Raw genomic sequence first — 25,183 nt, forward strand, 5'->3', positions numbered from 1 at the left:
GGTTAAAAGTTCCAACCCTAAGAAGTAATATTTCAGTGATAAGGTAAATCCTGGTTCAGAACAGTCCTATGCAAATAAATCTTGGCCAAAAGTTTTCAGAAGCAGCTGGTGATTTGTGGTGCCCAATGTAACACACCTGTAAGGCGTTTCCAAAAGTAGTGGGCACCCATCCCCTGAAATCAGGTTCCTCTGGGGCATCTCCAAAAATCCAGTTATCCAACTTCAGTCCTTTTTGAAAAGCTTGGCTTTTATTGTCTAAAATATTCCTGTTTCAAGACATAACCATGGGATTCCCTGGATACTGTGTCACAAAGACTAAGGAGCTGCACAATGTTGATAAAAAGACTTTCTATCTATACACCAATGTAAATCCAGGAAACTCAATGAAGCAACTTGCTCTGTCTCTAAAACTTCCTAGATCAGTGTTTCTTAAACTGTGTTCTGCGGCGCCAAGGAGAACAACAAAGTTCAAAATGGCCACCCTTAAAGGGGCAGGCAACCTTTTCTTTTTTTCCCCCACAATAACTTTCCTCCCGACCCTTTTTTGTTTTTTGGTCAATAACTTTTCCCCGGCCCCTCCTTTCCCCCCCCCCCCCCCAACAAAAATATCTTTGGTATTCCTCATAAAAAAAATGTTTGGTGTTCCTCGGTCTTAAAAAGTTTAAGAAACACTGTCTTAGACAGAATAAAAGGTCAGTAGTAATAGCCTACCATAATGGCACGTTAGCCAATCTTGCAAAACTACATCAGCCTTGATTCAACAAAAACAAAGTACATAAGCACGTGCTTAGCTTTACTCATGAGACTAAGTTACTGACAGTCGACTTAAAGTTGAGCATGTGCTTAAGTGCTCTTTTGAATCAGGGCCACCTAAGTAGCTCCCGGACCACTTTCATAGGTAAGAACCCAAAAAAATAATGTCGTCTGATAAAGCCTTACAATGGGTCAGACTTGAATAACAAGAGGATAGCAGTAGGAATATTCTACCTACCACCTGACCAAGATGGTGATAGTGACCGTGAAATGCTCAGAAAGTTTAGAGAGGCCAGAAAAACTGAAAACTCCATGATGAGGGATTTTTACTATCCCAGTACTGACTGCCACCTCAGGACCAAATCCAGAGATAAAATGTCTAGACACATTAATGATTGTTTCTTGGATCAGCTGGTTCTGGAACCCACAAAGGGAGGGGCAATTCTTGATTCAGTCCTAAGTGGCACACAGGATGTGGTCCAAGAGACGAATACAGCAGAGTCACTCGGTAATAGCAACTATAATGTAATTACATTGAACAGCCATGTCAGGAGGAAAATACTGAAGAGACCCACCACAGCAGCATTTAACATCAAAAAGGGGGAACTACAGGAAAACAAGGAGGCCAGTTAAAAAAGAAATTAAAAGGAACAGTCACAAACGTGAAATGACTGCAAACGGTATGGGAAAGTTTCTGAACACGCCCCAAGAGCGTCAAACTAAACGTATACCCCCAATTAAAAAAAAACAAAAACAGAGGATCAAAAATAAATAACTAAATAACTAAATGCTACCATGACTAAACAACAGGGGAGACCAAAAGACTTCTTTTCAAAATTGGAAGTTTCAAATCTTACCAAGGAAACTACCAAGAAACATCAACTCTGGCAAATCAAATGTAAAAATATAATCAGACAGGCCAAAAAGAATGTGCAGAGCAACTAGCAAAAGACACAAAAACTAACAACAAAATTACTTGCAAGTACTTCAGAATCAGGAAGCCCGCCAAATGATCAGAGGAGCCACTGGATAGAATCCTAGAACACTAGAACCAGAAGGGACCTCGAGAGGTCATCAAGTCCAGGCCCCTGCCCTCCTTGCAGGACCCAGTACCATCTAGACCATCCCTGATAGATGTCTGTCTAACTTGCTCTTGAATATGTCCAGAGATGGAGAACCCTCAACCTCCCTAGGCAATTTATTCCAGTGTTTAACCATCTTGACAAGCAGGTAGTTTTTCCTAATGTCCAACCTAAACCTCCCTTGCTGCAGTTTAAGCAAGGGATGCACGATAAGAAAGAATCACTCATCGAAGGAAGACAAAGCCATTGCGGAGACGCTAAATGTACAGTAATTCCTCATTTAACACGTGCCCGCTTAACACGTTTTCACGATTTCCCTAAAAAAAAAATTGGGCTCTTTTTTGAATTACACGACCGTCCCCGGAATAACACGATTTCCCCAGCCGGCCTGTCATTGGCGGCTGTGTCGGGCTTCCCCGCCTCCCTTCAAAGTGGCGGAGGGTTCACCGCTCGCTGCACCTTTCCCCAGCGACCCCCCCCTTGCCGGACACAGTGCGGGTCCCAGCAGACCCATCACAGGGGCATACTGTACTCCCAACCCAATCCCCCTCCCTCCTCCTCCCCTCCCCTTCCCCAGAGCCAAACACCTCCCCTCCCTGCTATAATCCAGTCCCCTTTCTCCCCCAACCTTATGTCCCAGTCCCAACAGACACCACCGCTTGAAACGCAACCCCCCTTTTCCATTATTTTCAATGGGAAAACTGACCCCGCATACCACGTTTTCACTTAACACGATCATTTTCTGAAACATAGCTATAGTGTTAAATGAGGAATTACTGTATTCTTTACACTGGGCTTCACTGCAGAGGATGTCAAGTAGAGTCCCACAACTGAGCTTTTCTTTTTAGGTTTCAAATCTGAGGAACTGCCCCAGACTAAGATGTCAAAGAGGAAGTTTTGGAAGAAACGGATACATTACACAGGGATGAACCCAGCCAGATCCAGGTCACCCAAGGGTTCTGAAGGAGCAGATACGAAATTGCAGGACTTCTGATTGTGGTATGTAACTGATCACGTCAATCAGCTTCTGCACCAGATGACTGGTGGGTACTTAACGCAATGGTGATTATAAATAAAAAAGGTTCCAGAGGCGATCCTGACAATTACAGGCCGATAAGCCTAACTTCAGTACTACCGCAATCGTCTGAAACCATAGTAAAGATCAGAATTGTTATCCACACAGGGGAACACGATATGCTGGGGAAGAGTCAACAGGGCTGGCATAAAAGGGTCTCATGCCTTGCCAATCTATTTGAATTCTGAGGGGATGGGAGCCAACAAACATGTGGGCAAGCATGATCCAGCAGAGCTTGTACGGGTCTCAAACTCCCAGCCTGCAGGCCATCCCTGGCCAAAGCAGTTGTGCAATCCAGCCTGGGAGTCCAGGCAAGCTGAGGACCTGTTCCTGTTCCCCAAGACCTGTCCCTTCTCGCCATCACCCCGTCCTCTCCCCCCATGTGACCCTGTCCCCGAGGACATGGCTTGGGGCATTACCGGGGGGCAGGAGGCGCAGGGAAGCAGAGTGCAGCAGAGCAAGTGCACCTGCCGAGTGCACCCCGCTTCCCCATGGTTCCCTGACCGCTCTTGCTGCACCACACCAGACTCCCTTGCCCCTTGGTAATACCTGCAGCCACATCCTCAGGGAACAGGGAGCCGTGGGGCGGGAGAGGGTGGAACAGTGGCAAGAAGGGGCAGGGCAGTGGCAGGAAAGGGCGGGGCTAGGAGAATGGGAATGGACATCCCTCCCCCAGTCCGCCAGGAGTCCTGGGATGGATTGTTCAACGGCTCCGGCCGGGGATGGCCCATGGGCCGGGAGTTTGAGACCCCTGAGATACACAGTATCCTGGCACCTTGAGAAAGGTTTGGACACGGTCCCTCACCAATGGATCTGAAGCAAACTAAGCTGTCATGGATCTGTAACTGGTTCAAAGTCAGGAAACAAAGAGTGGAGACTTCCCCTCAAGGATCTTCAGTGGGACCACTGCCATTCAACACACTGATAAATGGTCCGGGATAAAGGGGACACAGCACGGTCACAATGTTTGCAGGTGACACAAAATCCTCAAGACTGTTCAGTCCAAAGCTCACTGAGAAGTTACTAAGGGACCTCACAAAGCTGAGTGACGGGGCGACAAAATGGCAGCTGGAATTCGGTGTCGGAAAGTGCGAAGTCATGTGCATCGGGAAACACGATCCCAGAGGGACAGACAAAGGGACGGGGTTTCCACGGGGCAATACTGCTCATGAAAGAGATCCTCTGTGGGGGATTCTCTGCACCCAGCCACTCAATGTGGGACAGCTGTCAAAGCAGCTAAGAGACTGTATGGAGGTGTGGGGAAAGGAACGGCGACTCTCAAAGGCCCTGTAAAAATCCCGGGTACAGCCACACCTTGAGCCCTGCATGCAGTGCTGCTCCCTCTAGGTCCAAGAAATAGAGTAGAACTGGAAAAGGTAAAGAGAAGAGCAACAAGACTTATTAGGGGTATGGAACAGCTGTGGCCCGGTGATTCCAAAGGGCCGTGGCGCCCAGTGCTGCCCTTTAAATCAGCAACATCACCCTGTTACTGCTCCGGGCAGCTCTATGGGTAAACGGAGCTGGTGTGGCCCTACTCCTTCTGCGTGAGACACCGCCCCTTCTGGGAGCATGGAGCCAGACCTCCCCCCACTGCCCACCCACCCACAAGGGCCCAGTGTGGCCGTCAGCTCCCCTAAAGGTTTATACACTGGTGCGCGGCGAAGAGAAACTGAGGAAGTGTTATCTACCCAGTCACATGATGCGTGGACGGGAGCCGTGGCTTTCATTACGGGGAGCGACCCACTACGAGGTGGCGGAAAGCCAGGAACTAGGCCGCCTGGCTGTACGGTGACCAGTGGGCGCGCTAAGGTAGCTCCCTGCCTGGCCTGGCGCTGCGGACCACGCTGTGCCCTGGGAGCTGTCACAGCAGGTCTGGCTCCTAGGTGGAGGCGAGTCGCCAACTCTCCCAAGATAAAAAAGCTAAACAAGCCAAAAAATGAAGCCAGTCCCACTGCAAACCAAACCCAACATGAGCCCTCCTCCTTGTAACGCCCTCTTAGATATTTGCAAACCACTATCAAGCCCCCTCTCAGTCTGCTGTTTTCTAAACAAGCCCAGTTCTTTCAGTCTTCCCTCACAGCTCCTGTCTTCTAGACTTTTCATCATTCTTGTTGCTCTTCTCTGGACCATCTCCAATTTCTCCACATCTTTCTTGACATGTGGTGGCCAGAACCGGACACAAACCTCCAGTTGAGGCTGAATCAGTGCTCCAATTGAGGCATCACTAACTAGGAGCCGCTGGAGGTCAGCCTGTGCCCCAACACTCCCCTTGCCTCAGCTCTGAGGTCCCCCCCAACCGAGAAACCCCTGCTGGACCCCAAACACCTCATCCCTGCCCCCGTCCCATAGCCTGACCCTCTGCATCCCACACCCATTCCCCACACCAGAGTACCCACCTATATACTGAACCCTTTTGCCCCACCCCCCAGCCTGCACCCCAAGCCCCTCATCTCTGGCCCCACCACAGAGCCCACATCTCCAGGAAAAGTCTTCAACCCCTGCACCCTCCACCCCTCCTCCCTGCGGCCCCACCCTGAAACCTGCACTCTAGTGAAGAAATATCATTATGCTAGGTCATGGGCATCAACCATTTTCTTCCACAGGGTCCGTGGGAAAAAAAAAGTTGAAAAATGCTGAACTCAAGGTGGCCCAAGTAACTTCATGGCCAACCGGGTGAAAAACCAAAGGAAGTTTTCTCTTCCCACTACGCACAATCGCACAATCCAGGACGCATTGGCACGGGAGGTTGTGAGGGTCAAAAGCAGAACTGGGTTCAAAACAGAATGAGACCCGTTCGTAGAGGTCCATCAATGGCTATCAGCCAAGCCGGTCAGAGACACAACTTCATGGCCAGGTGTTCCTAAGCCTCTGATGCCAGAAGTTGGACATCAGGGGAGGGGATGCTAGGGTGCTAGGGGCAGGGGCTTGTATCGGTTCAGGAGCATTCTGCAGACGTTCCCTCTGGTTTCCATGAGTTCTGCTTAAAATTCAAAAGCAAGATGTGGCCCTCAGGTACTGACATTACCATGTGTTCTTCAGCATTCTATGGTGCCCGAAAACAAGTGGCCCTGACCGCACAAAGACCCCCCTACCTGATCTGCCACACCCTTTGGATTACTTTCTTAAAACTGACCTCAATCTGCACCGTGTGAGGGTTTCAATTTGGACTGCAGTCATTGATGGCTAGAGCTAAGGCTCTGCCTCCCGAAATGAGCACGTGTCACCATAGGCAGGGCTCTTACGCTGCTAAGCGCACCGGATCTGCACAGGCAAGATTGCTTGCTCCTAAGTATTTAAGAGCTTCAAAGAAAAAAAAATAGCCAACCTGCCAGATTGTGCTGATTCTAAAGGAATGGGACCTCGCTGCATAAGTTGTGTCTGCACCATATCCTTCCTCCATGCTAAAGACACATTTAACACTGTACTAGTTTATCTGTCACAGCACAGAGTGCATTTGCTGCTGGCTCTGCTAGCTACATACTGTAAGCCCACTGATGAATGGGCAGCGATATGGGTGCAAACACACACACACAAATCGGAATCCCGGGTAGGCACACAGGCATGTCTGAAGAAAGGGCATTACGGCCAGATACAATTCTTACCAGACTCTCATTTCCAGATTGCCCTCAATGGGAGCAAAATCTAGCCCCCAGTGGGTAGCTCACCACAAATTGGCAGTATGGAAATGATCAAAAGATACTCTACCCAGTTAAGGGCTGTGCTGTTTGTGGGTTTCATTCTACATTATTTGGAGAGCTTTTACATAAAAAGGTAACTTGAAAAGTTCTACAGATGTAGCCTTCTCTAATGCACATCTGCTACAATTAAAATGCGATTTCACATTCAGGCACCTAATAATCTCCAAGGGGAAAAACTGCCTTACTTCTCGGCATAAAATACAGTAGTTTCTTACAAATAATTGGTACAGAACTAAAGAGGATTTCTGTTTTCAAAATAAATAAATAAAAGCTTTTCCCAAGAAAAAGGAGAATTAACATATTTAATGTTCTTCGGGATGTCTGCTCATAACAAAAGAAAACCAGCATGTTTTAATAAGCTAATGCACCTCAAGAAACTTTAGACCACGCAAAAAGTTAAACATTTTCTTTGGTCGGCACTTTCCATCTTGGAATCTCTTTTGTTCTTATATTTCCAAACTGTATTTTTACATAGACAATGGATAACTCACTTTCATTGTTTAGGTGGTTCACTCTTCCCGGTTTTCTCTGCACTAAGAGCTCCCACACAGGAGTATGTGCTATTTCCCCCCCAGAAAGCCTGAGCTGGCTGGAAGAAGGGAGCACTGCAGCTTTAAGAAAGCAGCAGTAATTGACTAGATCCCCACTCCGTCAGATAAACAGCTAGTCAGACTGGCGCCAGCAATATGCAAACTGCATATTATCACCACTTCTTCACCTAAATAGCAGAGGGGGGACCCCTCCTTAGGAAAAAAAAGAGCTTTTTAAGCACAACTTGAAACTGATCTCAATTCAAAGGGGATAATGCCAGGCCAAAGAAAAGAAAAGTTTTTGTCTGTTTAATTCCCTTCTTCTTTGCTTCAGCAAACCTATGATTTTCCTAAGCTGCCTTCTAAGTCACTTACAAGTTGGGTCTCCTTCAGTGTGAGGGAGAGACTAACAATTTCGGGAAGATGTTTGCAGCGAAATAAGAAATGGGGAAGCATGGAGAGGGGGTTTATTCCCAGTTAATGGGTGCTTTGGGGAGAAGGGGCTTTAAACATCAGACATGCACCATGTCCATGATCTGGTGGGTGAAAGCCAGGCACCTTTTAACTGAGGACAGACCTCTCTCCAAAGCACTGGTTTTGCAAATGCAACTCACTGGAAGTGGGGGGTAAAGGAGAAAGGGGAGGGGCTCATCTTTTACATCCTCCTTTGAAAAGCATGTTTGGAGAAGGGGCCCAAGGAAAAGCCCAGTTCGCCTCCCTTAATGACAGAAATTACAGAGCCTTATCAAGCCATGCATCGATGAGTACGAGCTATGCGCACAATGCTACCAGAGCCCAGCTCCTTCTCCAAGAGGGACTGCAGGCTCCCTTTGGGGAGGGCTAGCTCACACAGAGCGGATGGGAAGGGGGTCTCAGACATCCCCCAGCTTTGGGAGCCTTTGGTCTCTCTCCCTCCCCTCCCCCTTGTCTCTCAACCCCTCATCCTCACACAGCCCAGGCCAGGGCGGGGGATAAATTCACTCCTGACAGCTGCCTGTGGGGGAACAGCAAACTGACTAAGTGACAGTTCCAAGTTCACTATGGGCTTTGCATCCTGGAGGGCCTATTGCCCCAAGTGGCTGCTACCTCCCCCTGCCTGCTTGCACACAACACACGCTCCAGGGGCAGTAAATGCCAATACACCAGCTGTGGCCCTTGACAGCAAGAGCAGCTCTCAGCACAGCAGCTAGTCCAGCCCCAGGAGAGCAGGTGAAACGGCGCTCAGCAGCATACCAGGGCAACACAGCCTGGCATGTTTGCCCCATGCCACCAGAGCTCCCTGGTCTGTTGGGTCGTGTGGCTGGTGCAGGGGAGCTGGGACTGAGACCTGCTCCAGGTGACCTGCACAGATGCTGTGTGAGAATGGTAGCAACAGCAACTGAGAGCAGCCTTCGGCACTCCCTCACTCTGGCGCCTCCTGCTGGCCTTTGCACACAGGGACAGTGCTCCGCCAGCCTAAAAGGGAGACAGAGACAGCAAGAGACTATGCACAAACAGTTCCAGTGCACTGAGGCCTTCTCAAACTCCTTCAATGGGTGGAAAATCATAATTCAGAACATCAGCTGGCTGCATCTTAAGAGTGTTTCTCTGGCTCCGTTGGGAAACAATGGGGCAAATCACTGAACACACCAAAGCCACGAAAATCAGGAAGCTCAGGCTTGGTATGCAGGCCTAGGTACCCCATATTACACATAAAGGAAACGGTTCTGCACCTTCCCAAGGCTGGGGACCAACTCTGACCCAGACCTGCGGGGGCATTTCACTGCAAGAGATCCCCCACCAGGCAGTGCACTGCTGAACACTGTCCCAATCCGAATGAGCAAGAGCTATGTTTCAATACAAGCTACTAAAACAGCTGTGATGGGCTATTTGGTACAGACCGGTCCACTGTAGGAGACAAGCCAAGAGCATCATCTTGAACCTAGATGGTGGTCAAAGGTATCTTAGTTAAACCAAACCCAATGCTCCTGGCAGTGCTAGAACTAAAATGTCCCTTCCCACTAGCCCCACTTCAGTTTTGTTTGTTGGTCTGAAACCCTTAAATGGCCAATCACGTCCCATCTTTCCCTTTTATGACCCTCCCCCCCAATAGTTCCTGAAGGCTGCCTGCACAGCACACTTCCAATCTAGTCCCAAAGGGGCCCTGAAATGAGCAAAAAGGTGATGTTGCCACTTCTCTTGGCTTGAGCTCTGGGCTTGCATAGGCCTTTATGCAACTTTCCATCTCCCCTTTAACTCTCCCGCCTGGATATTGCTGGATCCTTAGGGGCATTTTTGGAGAGTGGTCTGAAAGGGCGTCAGATGCCCAGGGCAAGTTACTGACAGATCTGACAGATTTTGCTGCTGGTTTAAAAAAACCCCAAAAACCATTCTGCAAAGGATTTGCCTGGGTGTGTTTGCGTGGAGGGAATAGCGGAGAAAGGGGCAAAGACCAGGATCCAAACCGCCCCCGCCCTGTAGATCGACCAAGACCACCAGGTGAACCCTCCCTCTTCCAACCCACCCCTTGTGAAGCGGGAACCCCCCGTGCACAGAAGTCGGGCTCCATCTTCTCGGGGAGGGGGACTGCTAGACCCTGGGCGCGGCGATGGGGTGTGTGTCCCTTAGCCCCCCCGCTCCCGCGACTTACCTGGCCCACAGAGCCGGCTGAAGTGGTAGGGGTTGCAGCACACCGTGGGGCTGTCGGCCAGCCCGAAGCTCTGGCACTCGCACAGCGGCTTCAGCTCCGCCGCCTGCTGCAGGTCCGGCCAGCGGAAGAGCTTGCCCAGGAGCAGCTGCGGGGCCGCCGCCTGGCCCCCCAGGCGCAGCTCGGTGCGGGGCACCAGGACGCAGCCGCCGGGCACCCCCCCGCGGGACTCCACCGCCTCCAGCAGGCTGTCCAGCGAGCGCTCCTTCAGCCGCTTCAGCAGCGAGTAGGTGACGGACTTGAGCTCCTGCTCCAGCAGCAGGAGCCGGGCCCGGGCCTCCCGGCTGCGGGGCTCCTGCGGGCAGGCGGCGGGGCGCAGCGCCCGGGCCGGGGAGGAGGCGCCCGCCTCCTTGAAGAGGCAGCAGGTCACCGTCTGGCCCTCGCTCTCCGGCGCCCACGCCGGGCTCTCGCCGTCCCCCGCCGGCCGCCGCGGCGCCGCCATGGGACTCCCCCTGCCCTCCTCCGCGGCGTCCCCGGCCGGGCGGCGGGTCAGCGGGCGGATTTCCCAGGCGGGCTCGGGCGGCGGGGGTTTGCTGGTGCCGCCCCCCTGGTCAGGGCTGCTCCTGGCGCTCGCATCGCCCCCGTCCCTGTCCGGCAGGACCCGGCTTCTCCAAAGGCGCCGCACCAGCCCCGCGCGTTTGGACCTGAACATACGACAGCTCGGGGCTGGGATCCGCGGGGGGCTGCTTCAGTTGGCGGGGCGCTCCCAGCCGTGCCCGGCGCAAGCCCCGCGCTCGCCAGCCCGCCTGCAGCGGCGGCCCCTCGCAGCGCCGTGCAGCAGCCTCGCCCCGCGAATCGCCGGCAGATGGCCACAGGGCTGCCACATGGGGGAGACGGCGGCGAGGGGGGGCAGGAAGGGCATAGACCGCGCCGCGGCGGGGGGGGGGGGGGTCCGGAGACGCGCCCCCGAGGGGGGGAGGCTGCGCCAAGCGGTCGCCTGCAGAGGCTCCTGCGTGACCCGGGAACCGCCGAAGGAGATGCCCTACATGGACTAGCAACTCCCAGCCCCCGAGAGGGCAGCCAGGGTCCCCCGCGGCGTCTCCACTAGCAGCCCTGCCTGGAAAAGCAGCCCCATCCACGGGCTGGAAAGGGAGGTGGCAAATCCGAAAGTGCAGGCTGGCTCAGTCGCTTGCCCTAGGTCCGAGCCTTGCAAGAGGCTGGGAGCGATTTCCCTTTAAAAAAAACCCCACACAGGCGCGTTTCAACACATGAATGGAAATTGTAAATATCCCGGAGAGCGCGGCTGGAAATCCTTAATGAAGGGGGGGGAGAGGGGTCCAATCCACTGTCCAGCGGCCGGGATAGGAAAGTGACTTCTGCGTGCTCGGCTGCGCTCGGCTCTGGTCAGGCAGCCCCGTGCGCTGCTTTTCTTCCCCCTTCTCTCGCTCGCTCTCTCTTTCTCGCTCTTTTTTGTTCTTCTAAAACACACACAGGGCCCCCTAGGAGCGCGCCGGAGTCATTGGCTGCCTCCCATCATGTGCCAGTCTAGACACTTTGGCGGCTCTCTGCTGCACAGATTGTTGCGCAAACAAGGTTTCAAGTTTCTTAACTCTTAAAGGAAAACACCTCCCTCGCAGAGGCGCGGCCCCGGGGGGGAGGCTTGCGGGGAGGGGGGGCATGCTCTGTGCCCGGCGTAGGGCAGCCGTCCGTGTGGCACACCGGGGCAGCGGCTGCTCCAAGACGTGCCCCCCCCCCAACAAAAATGACAGGGGCCATTTGGGCACCAGAAACGGGCTTGCAGGTCCAGGGACCGCTCCTCCGAGCTGGCGCCAGGCGCATGGGGGCTGGTTCCAGCCTGTTTCAGAGCCTCCGCCGCCCCCTCATTTTTCATGGTCCGAAAAGCGGCGCCCGGCCCAGGCCACCTGACTCGCGGGCGGCTGAAGAGGACTTTGATCGCGCTGGGCACAGGCGGCGGGCGAGACGGGCAGGCCCGACGGGGCTGCTCGCGCAGCAGAACCAGGGAGCGAGCCCTCCCTGCAGCAGGGCTACGCCTGGGGCTGCGCTTTGGGGGCCTGCGGTCCGCACACGCCTGTCCCTGGGGACGCCCTGCTAGCGAGGGGAACCATCACTCGGAGACCACGGGCAGGGCGCACGGGGCGGTCTGGCTTCCTCATCGGCGGCACGGCGGGGATTAGGGAAGCAGCATCTCCGAGCTCAATCAGTTCTTGAAGCGGTCCATGTCCCCTGGCCCGCTCGTGGGACATTTCCCGGGAAATCCCTTTCTACTGAATGTTGCTTGACAGCCTCCCCGCGAGGGGGCGGGTTCCCCCCCCCCCCAAGGACTTTTTGGTTTGGTTTGCTGGTTTATGGTGCTGCTTCACCCTGCGCCCTTCCACAACTGCACGTGGAAAACCAGCTCCGAAAAAAAAAAAGCTGCCGAAACTCTTCTGAGTCAGCTGCTCCAGCTAGGCGGCCAGCACTGCAAGAGTTAAGGTAGTTTCTTCCCCTGGAGTCAGTCAGACTGGGACACACCCCCTGGCTGTATTAACTTGTGCAGGGTGGCAAAAGTTCAGGCTTGTAAAGTCCCGATTGGCTCTCCGCAGAGCTATGCCTCGCCCCTTCCATGCTGATTGGACGGGCGGGTGAACTAGAGCAACCTACTTTCCAGCACAGATTGTCATTGAATGAAAGAAATTCCGTTATCGTCATTGGTCCTCAGCGGTATTTATGCCCCATTCACCTGATGTTGGTTAGGAGGGATAGGAACTTGACTTTTTTTTTTTTACAAAAACAATCCACGACTTTACCGTCCACCAGCACAAGCCTTTGCATTTGGTTTTGCTCCCGTTTATAATCTCTTCCGAGTAGTTTACTGTAATTGGCTACACTTGCTCTCAAAACCTGACTCCCTTTAAAAATAAGTCTCCCTGAGGAAGTTAGAAGGCTTGGGTTTAGATCGTGGATATCATAGGTCTGTCTCTAGTTTAAGTAAAATGCCCAGGTCCTGAGTTTCAGGTGTACGAAATAAAATGAATATTGGGCTAGAAAATACCACTGAGGGATTAATTACTAGATGGCAGCGAATTTATTGATTCAAATGGCAGCTAATCAGCTGAGGAAGTGGGTTTTTGCCCAGGGAAGCTTATGATTCCATATATTTTTGTTAGTCTCTAAGGAGCCACAGGACTACTTGTTGTTTTTAAAGTTACAGACTAACACAGCTGCCCCTCTTAGACTTTATATCATGAGCACTTCAGCCTGTATGTCACAGGTGTCAGAGGGAGTAGCCCTGGTAGTCTGTTTCAGCCAAAACAGCTAAAAGTACTTTAAGACTAACACATTTATTAGGGCATGTTTGTTAATCTTCAAAGTGCAGCCTGACTCCTTGTCTCTGTTGCAGGTCACAGGAATGAAGCTGTATTACAATGTCCGTCCACTAGAGGGTGGCTCTGGTACCTCACAGCTGCCAAGTTTTTGTTGAAACATTTTCTGGGGAAGAGAAATTGATTTATTCCACCCATTAATATGGTACAGTTTGTTAAAAGTAGCAGCAGCTTTCTCCTGCTAGGAACATAAGCTTTTGGCGTGAAACCGGATGGCTAACCAGCCTGCTTTCCTGAACTTATCATCTCAGGACTACAAAAGTTTATTGAAAACTCGATGGGTTTATTATGCTGAAAATATGACGTATAATTGTAGGGCCTTTGCAACTCAACTGAATTTCACTTTGAAGTGGCAACTGACCCCTCCGGGAGATTTCTGAGTGATACTGCAAACAAGGGGTGGTAAATATCATTTAACTGAATAGTCTATTAACCTCATGAAATCTTATCGGTTACTCGACTAGGCTGTGTCTAGACTGGCAAGTTTTTCCGGAAAATCATCTGCTTTTCCGGAAAAATTTGCCAGCTGTCTACACTGGCCACTTGAATTTCCAGAAAAGCACTGACGATCTCATGTAAAATCATCAGTGCTTTTCTGGAAAAACTATGCTGCTCCCGTTTGGGCAAAAGTCTTTTTCCGAAAGACTTTTGCCCAAAAGGGCCAGTGTAAACAGCATAGTACTGTTTTCCGCAAAAAAAAGCCCCGATCGCGAAAATGGCGATCGGGGCTTTTTTGCGGAAAACCGCGTCTAGATTGGCCACGGACGCTTTTCTGCAAAAAGTGCTTTTGCGGAAAAGCATCCTGCCAATCTAGACGCACTTTTCTGAAAATGCTTTTAACGGAAAACTTTTCCGTTAAAAACATTTTTGGAAATTCATGCCAGTGTAGACGTAGCCCTATTGTATAGTTGCCGGGGCTGGGGCCAGCAGCCAGTGCATTACGGCCCCACTCCCAAGGAGCCGCCTGGCACTCCACACTGCTGCCTCTGATACAGAGGTATGGGGGGGGCAGGCAGCCGCTGGTCCACGAGGGGAGCCACTTTAAAAACCAGCTCCCCTGATACAGAGGCAGCAGTGCAGGGTGGCAGCAGCCCCTGTCCAGAGATGGAGCTGAGCTCCCAGACCTAGCGCAAGCCAGAACTGAGCTGGGCTGCCTGCCCACCTGGCTCCTAATACACTTTAAATGCAGAATCACAGCCTGGGGTAGGTCCCAGACGTGGGGCAAGCCAGGACTGATCTGGGCTGTTGGCCATCTTGCTAAATAATGTACTGGTGGAGTGAGGAAGAAATGCATGTATTCTATAGCATTAACCTATACGCTTTTGCTTATCAGTTAATCGACTACACTATCACATCCCTACTGAAACCTGCCTCTTATTAAATGTTACCTGTATTGTACAGCGTTTTGGATGTTTACCTTGTGAGGCAGGAACATGGATACAAATACTTAAATATCGAGGGAGAGGTTGCTACTGTAAAATAACTTTACTCTGGTAGCAAACACCTGCTTGACTGATGCTTGCAGTGTAGCTCTCTCATAACACAGTATTATACAGGGACTTAGACCTGGAAAAAGGTCTCTCTTGAGTAGCAAAGAGACGCTTCCAAACTCCTTGCCAAACATGGTTTATTGTGCTACAGATAATAAAAGAATTCGTAACACATCATCATTTTCCTGGGCTTTTACCTGCTCAATTCCCCTATCTCCATTCATTCTCACTCATCAGAACAAGGTAGTTTGGCAGCTAAAGAGGGAGGTTTCTCACAGACACAAATGCTTAATGAAGTAATTGTTTGGGAATTCAAAGCTACACATCAGAGATAAATATAACAAAAAATGAACAGACCTGGAGACCTTCTAACCCTGATCCTAGAACCAGTTGAAAAATGATAGCATACACAGACTAGACATGTTCATCGTTTACCCCCAAGCTACCCCACCCCTCCCCTTTCCAACCAGTGATTGAACCCGTCAAGAAATTTCTATGAAAATACAATTTCAATATAAAACATAACAAGAGGAAATTAAAATGTTCATGATTTCCTCCCTCTCCCCCATTTTCTCACTAACCCCAGGCATCATCACAGACTTATTTCAAGTTCTCTCCAATCACAACTTTAACTGAAGTTTAACTGATTTTGTTGTGTGGATGCTTACACAATATAACCAATTTTAAACCTGTGTAAGTATGTCCACACAGGGCTGCAGTGATTTAGCTACATTTATGAGCAGACAAGTCCCAAATTCACTTCCGCCCCAGTCCAAATCAACCCAAATGTATTGACCTTCAGGGCACGCTGCAAAACTCTTTTTATTTTAACTGGGCTGGGGAGAGGTGCTTGGGACGTTATGTTCCTTTGGGAATGAAAGTGGGGAAAGCGGAGGCCTATCCCTCCCCACTCAATCCTCTTTCCACCTCCCAGGTTTTTCAGGGCTTATGGGGGGATTGATTAGCTGTTCTCTCCAGTACTGTCCCAGGAAGACCCACTAGGGTTCTATGCAGAAATCTGGCTGTGAGTGAATACAGAGGATCTCCTGTGAAGGTTGACTCACTATTCATGGAAATTATGTCATGTAAGAGACCATGATCATCAAAGTTTCCTCTAATCTTTTTCATCCATGCGTGGATTTTTTTCCATCCATGCGCAGAATAAATTTTTATGTGCACCGAGGCAACCACCAATAAAAACACAAAACATAGCTGTGGGCGCTCTGCTAATCAGCTGGGTGGCATTTGGATTTCTCCTGGTGGCTTGCACAAGCGCTCAGCTTACTGGAACACTGATGCAAATATTAAGATACCTCAATGCTCAGGAGTGAACTGCAAGCTTGACAGCACTTTGCACTTATCTACAAATATTAGCCCCTGCCATAAGTATTATCCACATTTTGCAATGGAGAACTAGGATGCACATTACATGATTTGGTAAGGTCACAGAAAAAGTCAATTTCAGAGCCACACGCAAAATTCATGAGATCCCAGAGCCGTGGTTAGACCTCTAGCTAGGGTTGCCAGCGGTCCGGTATTGAACCGGACAGCCCAGTATTTGGACTTTGTGTCCGGTAAAGAAATTGACATTTATGTGTCTGGTATTTTCTAAGGAAGGAAGTTTCTCTACTTTCCCCGGGCCCAGCTCAGGCGCCCAAGGGAAGCCTGCTCAGGACACGTGGCAATTAAAGGGGATGCGACTGTAACCGAATTTCGGCCTGACCCAAATCCCCACCCCCCAAGTCTCTCTGGTTACTCCCCACCACCGTTTTTTTTTGTTCGACAAATTTTTGTCCAATATTTTTTTTTTAAACCATCTGGTAATCCTGCCTCTAGCTACTCAGAATTCATGCATTTTTATAGGTCAGAACTTGATGGATTCCAATGCCTTTAAAAATTGTCTTTGCCGAACCAATCCACGGTGATTCACAGATCTATCCCTTTACATGCAGCCAACTCCTTTCATTGTAATACCAGCATTGCAAGGTGGTGCCCAAATTCAGCTGTCACACACGTGCAATTACTAGGGCATTGAAACATAACCTGACATAGGGTTGGCACGTAATACGAAATGCTTCTCCAAGAGCATATACGGTATAGCTCAAAGAACAATGGAGCCTTCACGATAATAACTGAGGCCTGCTCTCGTTGCAAGCAGAGGTATGCAATACAGGAGTCCCCGTTTCACTAAATGTGCCATCCATTTCATTATTTTTTTTTCAACAAGACCACATTGTTTGGCGCTACAAAACGGGGCAGGAAAAACAGAGAACTCAATTGTACTTTTCATAATGGGGATGTAATTTATAATAATGTTGGTTATTAAAGGATTTTTAGTCATTAATTGTGGTGTGCTATTTCCCTGCATTTTTGGCCTCTCAGAAGGGCAAACGCGCTTGTGAGATACTCTTCAGTTTATCACACAGGTCTCCAAATAAAAGCTGGATAAAGTGTTAGAAGGCAGTGCAAGTTTGCCAGTTGCCTAAAATTGATCCTTTTTTTATTCCACCCACAGGTACTGTGCAAGGTCAAACTCTAAGCCTTAGAAGAGGACAGAGGAATGAGTCAGCCTGCTTCTACTGTCCAGAGAGAGCCAGGGTGCATCTGGATTACGGAGGGAAAGAGGAGGCAGAGACTTGCAGTGGCCAGCACACCAGTGTAAGGGAAAACTGAGGTAAATGCCTGCATGGAGGGATCATTTTATTTTCTTCATTTGATCTTCTTGCTATCTATTTTAGAAATGTCCACCTGTCTGTCTGTCCATCTGTGAGCCTGTCTGTTCAAGAACTCCTCCTAATCGGTAAGAGCCAGGACCACCAAATTTGGGATGCAGCTCCCTTTTATCCTAACTTAGAGCAAAGGCAGGTTTGGTTGTGCCAGGACAATGGGATGTGCCTGGAATGTGATTGTTTCTCATAAAATGGAAAGGGAGGGATCTGGCAGAAGGGACAGTTATACTGCAGAATGACCACAGGGGGGCAGCAAGAGGCCAGAAATAGGGACCGGGACAGCTATAACCCCATTGGGGCAACAGAGGAGAAAGGGACAGCTATCTACTGTATACTTCAGAGAGTTTGCCTGTTTGTGTGTCTGTCTGTGTGTTTGTCTGTCCTCCCAGCTGGGGAGCATGCACCTCTCACCTGACTGTGCCCGCTGAGCTGTAGTTGCCATGGAGAGGGGCTTTTCACCTGGCCTCAAGCTGCTGTGGTGAGAGAGAGCTGGGGTTGTTTTCTCTCCCCAGGGCAGCCTGCATCCTGAACCCTCCTCTCAACCCCACCCCAGAGCAATGATGTAAATGAAGAAAAACAAAACTCAGTTTCATTAATGACCCGAACAATGCTGGGTAAATCTTCTTGTAAGAAAAAGAACCTAGTAATTGTCTAGATTTTATAACTTCAGTATTTTTTAAAAGGCTTTGAACCGAATTAAGAAGGGATAAGAAGTGATTTGAAAAATAGTCGGAAAGATTAACATTTACATTTTAAAAACCTTTGTATTTTGATGTGATATTATTTGTATTGAGGTAGTTCCTGGAGGACTGCATTGAGATCAAGCCCCATTGGACTGAGTGTTGTACTTCCATGTGGCAAGGAACAGTCCCTACCTCAGAGTTTACAACCTCAAGGGACAGAACAGACAAAGGCTAGGAGACAAGAATTATTATCACCCTTTGACAAACAAGGAATTGAATCACAGCCAGAGCCAGTGACTTGTTGAGCTGGCTGGGAAAATTTCAACAGAATCCCATTCCTTCAGAACGTGTGTTTCCTTCGAAATCAAGAAGTCTTGCGAAACCGGGTAGCTTTTGCCAGATTTTTGTCTAGGAAGAGAGCCGGGGGGAGGGAGGAGTGGGGAGGAGGAGGAGTAGGGAGGGAGGGAGTTCTGACACTGCTGAAACATCCAGTTTTGACATTTTTTGAATGGAACATTTTGATTTTTCATTTTGAAATTACTTCGTTTTGGAACTTTTTAGCTTTTGTGCTATGTTGTATTAACAAAACGTTAAAAAAGTCAGAATAGAAAGCAAATGTTTTAGTCATCCCATGGCCTGGCCTTTTGTCCTGTGAGGAATTTCAAAATGTGGAGGTTCTTTGGGCATTCCAGTTTGGAACCAAACCAAATTTAGAAATCTTGAAATTCTTCAGGAAACCGAACTTCCATCTTCTGCACCATGCCAGTGACTTGCAGAAGGTTCCCCAGGAAGACCAAATCAGAAGCAAAAATTGAACCGAGGTATCCTGAGTCCAAATCCAGTGCCTTAACCACCCGACTATTTGACTTCTGCAGCACTTAACAATAGATGACTATAGAAGGTATGCATTATAGGCGTGCATGCCTGAAGGAATGAAGGAATACAGATCTCCTACTAATACAGAATAGAGTAAGGACCTTCTGATGTATTTATTAGCTTCAAACTTTTATACGTAGGTGAAGCTAGTTGAAGAATGATGGTTTCTAGATGTCTAAGGCTCATGATTTATACAAGCTGGGCTGCTTGAACATGTACTACTCACTATTAAAAACAGAAAATTGAACAGAACAGAACAGAACAGAACAGAACAGAACAGAAAAGAAAAGAAAAGAAAAGAAAAGAAAAGAAAAGAAAAGAAAAGAAAAGAAAAGAAAAGAAAAGAACATACTCTTAGTTGGCATGGTGTGATCCACCCTTGTTACCCGTTCCCAGCCTCTGACAAACACAGACTAGGAACACCATTTCTATCCATCCTGACTAATAAGCATTGATGGACTGAACCTCCATGGTACGTCTACACAGCAGCGTTATATCAGAATAACTGACGTTATTCTGAAATAACAAAGTGCATGTCTTCATAGCAAGCCATTATTTAGAAATAATATGGAGATGGAGGACTTCTTACTCTGACTCCTATAACCCTCATTTCACAAAGGCTGTGTCTAGACTGGCAAGTTTTTCCGGAAAATCAGCTGCTTTTCGGGAAAAACCTGCCAGCTGTCTACACTGGCCGCTTGAATTTCCGCAAAAGCACTGACTTCCTACTGTAAGAAATCAGTGCTTTTTGCGGAAATACTATGCTGCTCCTGTTCGGGCAAAAGTCCCTTTTGCGCAAAACTTTTGCGCAAAAGGGCCAGTGTAGACAGCTCAGATTTGTTTTGCGCAAAAAAGCCCCGATCGCGAAAACGGCGATCGGGGCTTTTTTGCGCAAAAGCGCATCTAGATTGGCACAGACGCTTTTCCGCAAAAAGTGCTTTTGCGGAAAAGCGTATGTGCCAATTTAGACGCTCTTTTCCGAAAATGCTTTTAACGGAAAACTTTTCCGTTAAAAGCATTTCCGGAAAATCCTGCCAGTCTAGACGTAGCCAAAGAGTAAGGGAAGTTGAAGGAAAAGTGCTCTTCCTTCGACTTCCTGCTGTGTAGACAGTGCCAAAAGCCAAATTTAGCTATTTCAACTTCAGCTACACCATTGATGTAGCTGAAGTTGCGTATCTTAATTCGACTTTTGCCCTGCTGTGTAGATGTGCCCCATGAATTTATTTAGTTCTTTTTTGAACCCTGTTAAAGTCTTGGTCTTCACAACATCCTCTGGCAAGTAGTTCCACAGATTGATTATGTGAAGAAATATTTCCTTTTGTTTGCCTTATACCTGCTACCTATTCATTTCATTTGATGACCCCCTTCTTATGTTATGGGAACAAGTAAATAACTTTCCTTTATTCACTTTCTCCAAAGTGAAACCAGTCATCATTTTATAGACCTCTGCCATATCCCTACTCAGTCTCCTCTTTTCTAAGCTAAAAGTCCCAATCTTTTAAATCTCTCTTCATCTGACAACTGTTCCAAATGCCTAATTAGTTTTCTTTCCCTTTTCAGAACTTTTTCCTATGTTAAGATATATATTTTTGAGAGGAGGCGGCCACAGCTGTACACAGTATTCAAGATGTGGGCGTACCAAAGATTTATACAGCGCCAATAAGATATTCTCTGTCTTATTCCCTATGGGCATGGTAAGGCCAGAAGACATTGCTTTGGGAAACCAGAGCCTAGGAAACTTCATTGGAAGCCTGAAAGATTCCAAGTTCTGTTTTTTGGTTCAGCTGGTGTGTTTGCATGACATCACTCAAGTTATATATTCATGTCTGTATCCACTGTCATAATGCTTTGGTCTTACTGAACAGTTCCTGCAGCTAAAGCTGTGAGGTTTCCATTGACTTCACTGGGAATTTTGCTACAAGGACTGACAGATTTGGCTTAAAATTTGCATAGAAAATGAATGTAAAGTGGTCTGATCCTGCAGATAATGATGGGAAGGTTAGAAGGCGGGCAAAAGGAGTGTTACCGTTACTGTCCCATCAAGTGGAGGCTATAACCTGGGAGGTATCTTTGCTTGTTCTGGTTTTCCCTTCCAGTGAAGTGTTTTCTGAGGGGGTCTGGTCTCCGAACACAATGAAATAAACTCACGGTCACAGCATTCCGATGACCCTACCCAGTTCAGTTCTGAGGCTGCCAAGTTCAAAAGCTATTGCTTCCCGGAGTATTAGTTCAGCCTCCCCACAGTGGAGGGGAGCCCTCCTCTTGGGTCAGGCGCTTGGGCAGATGTCAGTGGCTTGCTCACTGGCCTAACATAGGGCGCAAAGAGGCGCTAAGAGGAGAGCAAGTGTTTTCTCTGCAGATCCAGGGCATTTGTCAGTGCTGGGTAGGAGGCCTCACCCATGGTCTCCTCTGTTACCCTGGTGCCCAGGCCAGCAGGAAAACAAGCTACTGAGTATGGAGTAGAGTTAATGGAAACTTGACAAGACAAACTTTGAGGAGTTTCCTAGCCTTTCCGAGCCCATCCTCCGAGTGGGTGGGGAGTAGGGATGTGAATGGGTAACCGGTTAACTGGTATCCAGGCAACAGCCCTCCACCAAGGCCCACAATCTGAGGTTTAACCGGTTAACTGATTAATCAGGATTTTACATCCCTAAGGGGAGCGAGGCTAACCCATAGTTTCCAGGGCATTTCAACGTGCCCAGTCTTTTAGGCGCTACAGCCACAGAGCCTGGCAGCAATGGACATGTTGCAACCCCATCGGCAGCAGGGAAAGATGCTTTGCCTTAATAGACGTCCTGCTATCTTCCTTTCTGCAGCTTTGTGGCTATCATGCCTACTCCTCTGCGTTGGCTTTCTCCATTCTCTCCCCAATTTTCTTTCTTTCTTTCTTTCTTTCTTTCTTTCTTTCTTTCTTTCTTTCTTTCTTTCTTTCTTTCTTTCTTTCTTTCTTTCTTTCTTTCTTTCTTTCTTTCTTTCTTTCTTTCTTTCTTTCTTTCCCACAGGAAAAACATTTCTTAGTGCTGCAAAATCTTCAGTCCCTATTCAAAACATAGCTGTGGGCAGAATAAGAAAAACAACAGAGACTCCAATCTGCAGCCAGCACTTAGCTAAGAATGTGGTTATTGTCTGTCCTGCTGTCCCCTCAAATGTCTTTGACTTGAAAGCTCTTATAGGACAGTCAAATACTCTTCTTAACTCCCGGGTCTCATCGTGTAATTTCATTTTTCAGCAAGAGATGAACAATCACACATCATGAGTGGCTACCTTAAAGCACTCTCCATCCTCCTCCCTTGAAATACTAGACAATTGGAAATACTAGACTATACTATTTGAAACCCTTACTAGACAAGTTTGATTAGTATGTACGCTTCTTTGGGATTGTCCAAAAGGAGAGATTGTAACCCACATGGATAACTCAGGCTGGTTTTAAAGAGGCCAAATTTGCAGCTTGGCTCACGTTATTTTCTGCTAGCATCAAATGGGACCTCAATGCCCAGAGGCAGAAATAACTGCAGTCCTCAAAAATCAGTTTCTGCTTCAGGCCCTTCTGTAAATGAAATCCATGGGAAAGCCAGAGCATAGCAAAATACCACAGCAGACAGTGAGTGTAACAAATGCTGCAGAACTCGTAGAATTTTTAAGAGCCTGCATCAAACGTTCCTGTGTGTTACTCTGAAACTCCTCTGATGCGCTCCAGATGAGATATGAAGTTGGGTGGTTCTTAGCGCTTCTGTCAGTTGCAAGGGGCACTTGGAAATGTGGAAACGTGCCTACAGGGGTAGCCCCGTTGGGAGTTCCTGGAGGTGTAGAAAATGAAAAACAACATTGCAGCTGCTCAGTGCACACCCCTCAGCGCAGACACGGCGAGGGAGCATCGTAAGAACAAGAGAAATCAAACCTAAGTGGAGCTTTTCTATGCCCTGAGAAGAGGGAAGAACTGGAGCTCCCAGAGTTCACTTGGGACTCTGTTCCACCATTCCCTTGGTCCGGGCCTTATTGATGCTCTGGAGAAGGTGCACAGATGGTGATGGGCAGCAATACAGAACTCTAAAATAGGACTTGTCAGAATCACAGGGAAGTCAGTCCTGCCTGCTTTTAGGCTGCACCGCGTCACACGGAGCTGAGTTTTGCACACCAGGCAGTTCTGATGGGAGATGAGCAAACAGGGCAGGGATAGTCTGATCTGAACCAAACCAACCTTTTTTGAAGGTTTCACAAATCGCTTTCTCTCACTTCCTCGGGAGCTACCTCCAAACACTGAGCTACCGGAAGGGGAGGTGCCAATATGCCCCAGGCCCATGCCCACAAGATGCCCTTCTGAATTTTGCAGAATCAAACTTCAGTTAAGCATCCAAAGCTCCACCCCTGTCATTACCCAGCCCTCTCCCAACTGAACCGTCCGACCCTTGCGGTCTAGCGAGGCCCCTTCATTAGAGGGTCTTTAAAACACTGATTCTCACAACATCCCAGTCAGGTAGGGAACTACTATCACTCCAACCTCCCAGAGCATCCCCAGCTAGGTTTTGTGTTTCTACGGGTGGTGCACACTCACACATGCATCAGTGAACAGAACATTTATTCTGCACATGAATGGAAAAGATTAGAAGGAACGTTGGTCCAGCCCTCATTTCACAAAGGCATGAGTACCAGGTCGGGTTAGGGCTCTGTGTTTTGTGGCATAAAAACAGAAGCGCTGCTCAGGAAATACACTGCTAGCCGTGAGAGCAACACGCTGTGACATTGGCAATTATTTTCTGTGCTTACAAACTAAGTAGGCAGGACAACGGGCAGGAGGGGCTGCCTGAATTCTGTGCCGGTGCTTTACCCACTAGGACATACTGCCTCCCACACATGGCCGGGGCTGAGCAGGCAATACACTTGGGGTTGATATGGCGGGGCATTATCCTTGTGCCTCACACATGGCAATGGAATGAACATGACAATGGCATTTGCTGTGGGCCTGATAGCAGAGTTCACCCGAAGGAGGCAGCATGCGAGAAGGACAGCGATATGGTGCAGGAAATTCATGGTTAGCCAGAGCAGCGTGGCGCTAGATCAGGTCCTTTGCCTGTACTCATGCAGAGGGGTGAGCTGCACTTGTTCTCCATACAACAACTCTCCAAGGGTATGTCTAAACTACATGGCTCCGTCGACGGAGCCATGTAGATTTGTTGTTTTGGCAAAGGCAAATGAAGCCGTGATTTAAATGATCGCGGCTTCATTTACATTTACATGGCTGCCGCGCTGAGCCGACAAACAGCTGATCAGCTGTTTGTCCTCTCAGCGCGCTAGTCTGTACACTCCCCTGCCGACATCAAAGCCCTTTGTCGGCAGCCCCGGTAAACCTCATCCCACGAGGAATAACGGGGCTGCCGACAAAGGGCTTTGATGTCGGCAGGGGAGCATCCAGACTAGCGCGCTGAGCCGATAAACAGCTGATCAGCTGTTTGTCAGCTCAGCGCGGCAGCCATGTAAATGTAAATGAAGCTGCGATCATTTAAATCACGGCTTCATTTGCCTTTGCCTATAATCCTAATCTACATGGCTCCATCGACGGAGCCATGTAGTCTAGACACAGCCCAATATCACAGCCAATGCTGAGGAAACAGTAATTTGGGTGGGAAAACGGGCGGAGCAGTTTACTGGCCCCACTGCGCAGAGGCAGAAGCGTAACGCCGACAGGCAGAACCGAACCTGCGAAGCTCAGTGCATGAGCCTCTACAGCTTGAGCTAAATGCCAGCTGGCTCTCAGTTAAGACTGTAGAGCAAATTCATTCTCTCTCTCTGTGAGTGGTCTCCGTGCCCCTCCACGGGACAGAACCCCACACCCCGTAGGTGTGTGGGTTACACAAGCAGGAACGCTCAGTCCCAATTCAATCCCTGTTTTGCTCCGGGGACAGCACCTTGCTTTGCTGCCCTTCCCACAAAGAGGATGCTGCTCCAGTCTGCAGTTTACCCATGAGCCGCACTGTCCCACAGCGTCCACATCTCGAGCTCCAGTTCTGCCACTCTTTGACATTTCCAACGTTAGAGAGACAAGAGGGTTTAGCAATTCAGATTCCACTGGCTCTGTTATGACTACAGGAGTCAGATGATATCACAGAAAACAGACACTTCATTCAAATAGGAAGGGGATTACAGCAACCACTGTCCGCATGGGGATACATTCTGCAAAAGCCACCACCCATAACAAACACGTCATATTTTGTCCTTTTTATCAGCATTTATTCAGCAGCCTGTGGCGACAGTCTGCCTTTC

General features: G+C 48.9%; 1 protein-coding gene and 1 long non-coding RNA gene across 3 annotated transcripts in view; one reads left to right on the forward strand and one right to left on the reverse strand.

Annotated features, from left to right (window-relative positions):
- Positions 1-11,544, reverse strand: part of SMAD6 (SMAD family member 6) — a 97,477-nt gene extending 85,933 nt beyond the window's left edge. The window contains exon 1 of the mRNA XM_006132107.2: positions 9,768-11,544. Coding sequence (XP_006132169.2) covers positions 9,768-10,476 — 709 coding nt within the window. The 5' untranslated portion in view covers positions 10,477-11,544. The remainder of the gene's footprint in view (positions 1-9,767) is intronic.
- A 535-nt stretch (positions 11,545-12,079) lies between these two features.
- Positions 12,080-24,016, forward strand: LOC142818287 (uncharacterized). 2 transcript variants are annotated; one of them, XR_012895688.1, is made up of 5 exons: positions 12,080-13,549; positions 17,153-17,295; positions 17,376-17,437; positions 17,879-19,018; positions 20,486-24,016. It is a non-coding gene; the product is annotated as an uncharacterized LOC142818287 (long non-coding RNA). The 2 variants fall into 2 exon arrangements; XR_012895689.1 differs by lacking the exon at positions 17,376-17,437 and having other exon boundaries at positions 17,153-17,311; positions 18,783-19,018.
- Positions 24,017-25,183: the final 1,167 nt, after the last annotated feature.

The sequence above is a fragment of the Pelodiscus sinensis genome, chromosome 14 (assembly GCF_049634645.1).
Source record: "Pelodiscus sinensis isolate JC-2024 chromosome 14, ASM4963464v1, whole genome shotgun sequence".
NCBI classification, from domain to species: domain Eukaryota; kingdom Metazoa; phylum Chordata; order Testudines; family Trionychidae; genus Pelodiscus; species Pelodiscus sinensis.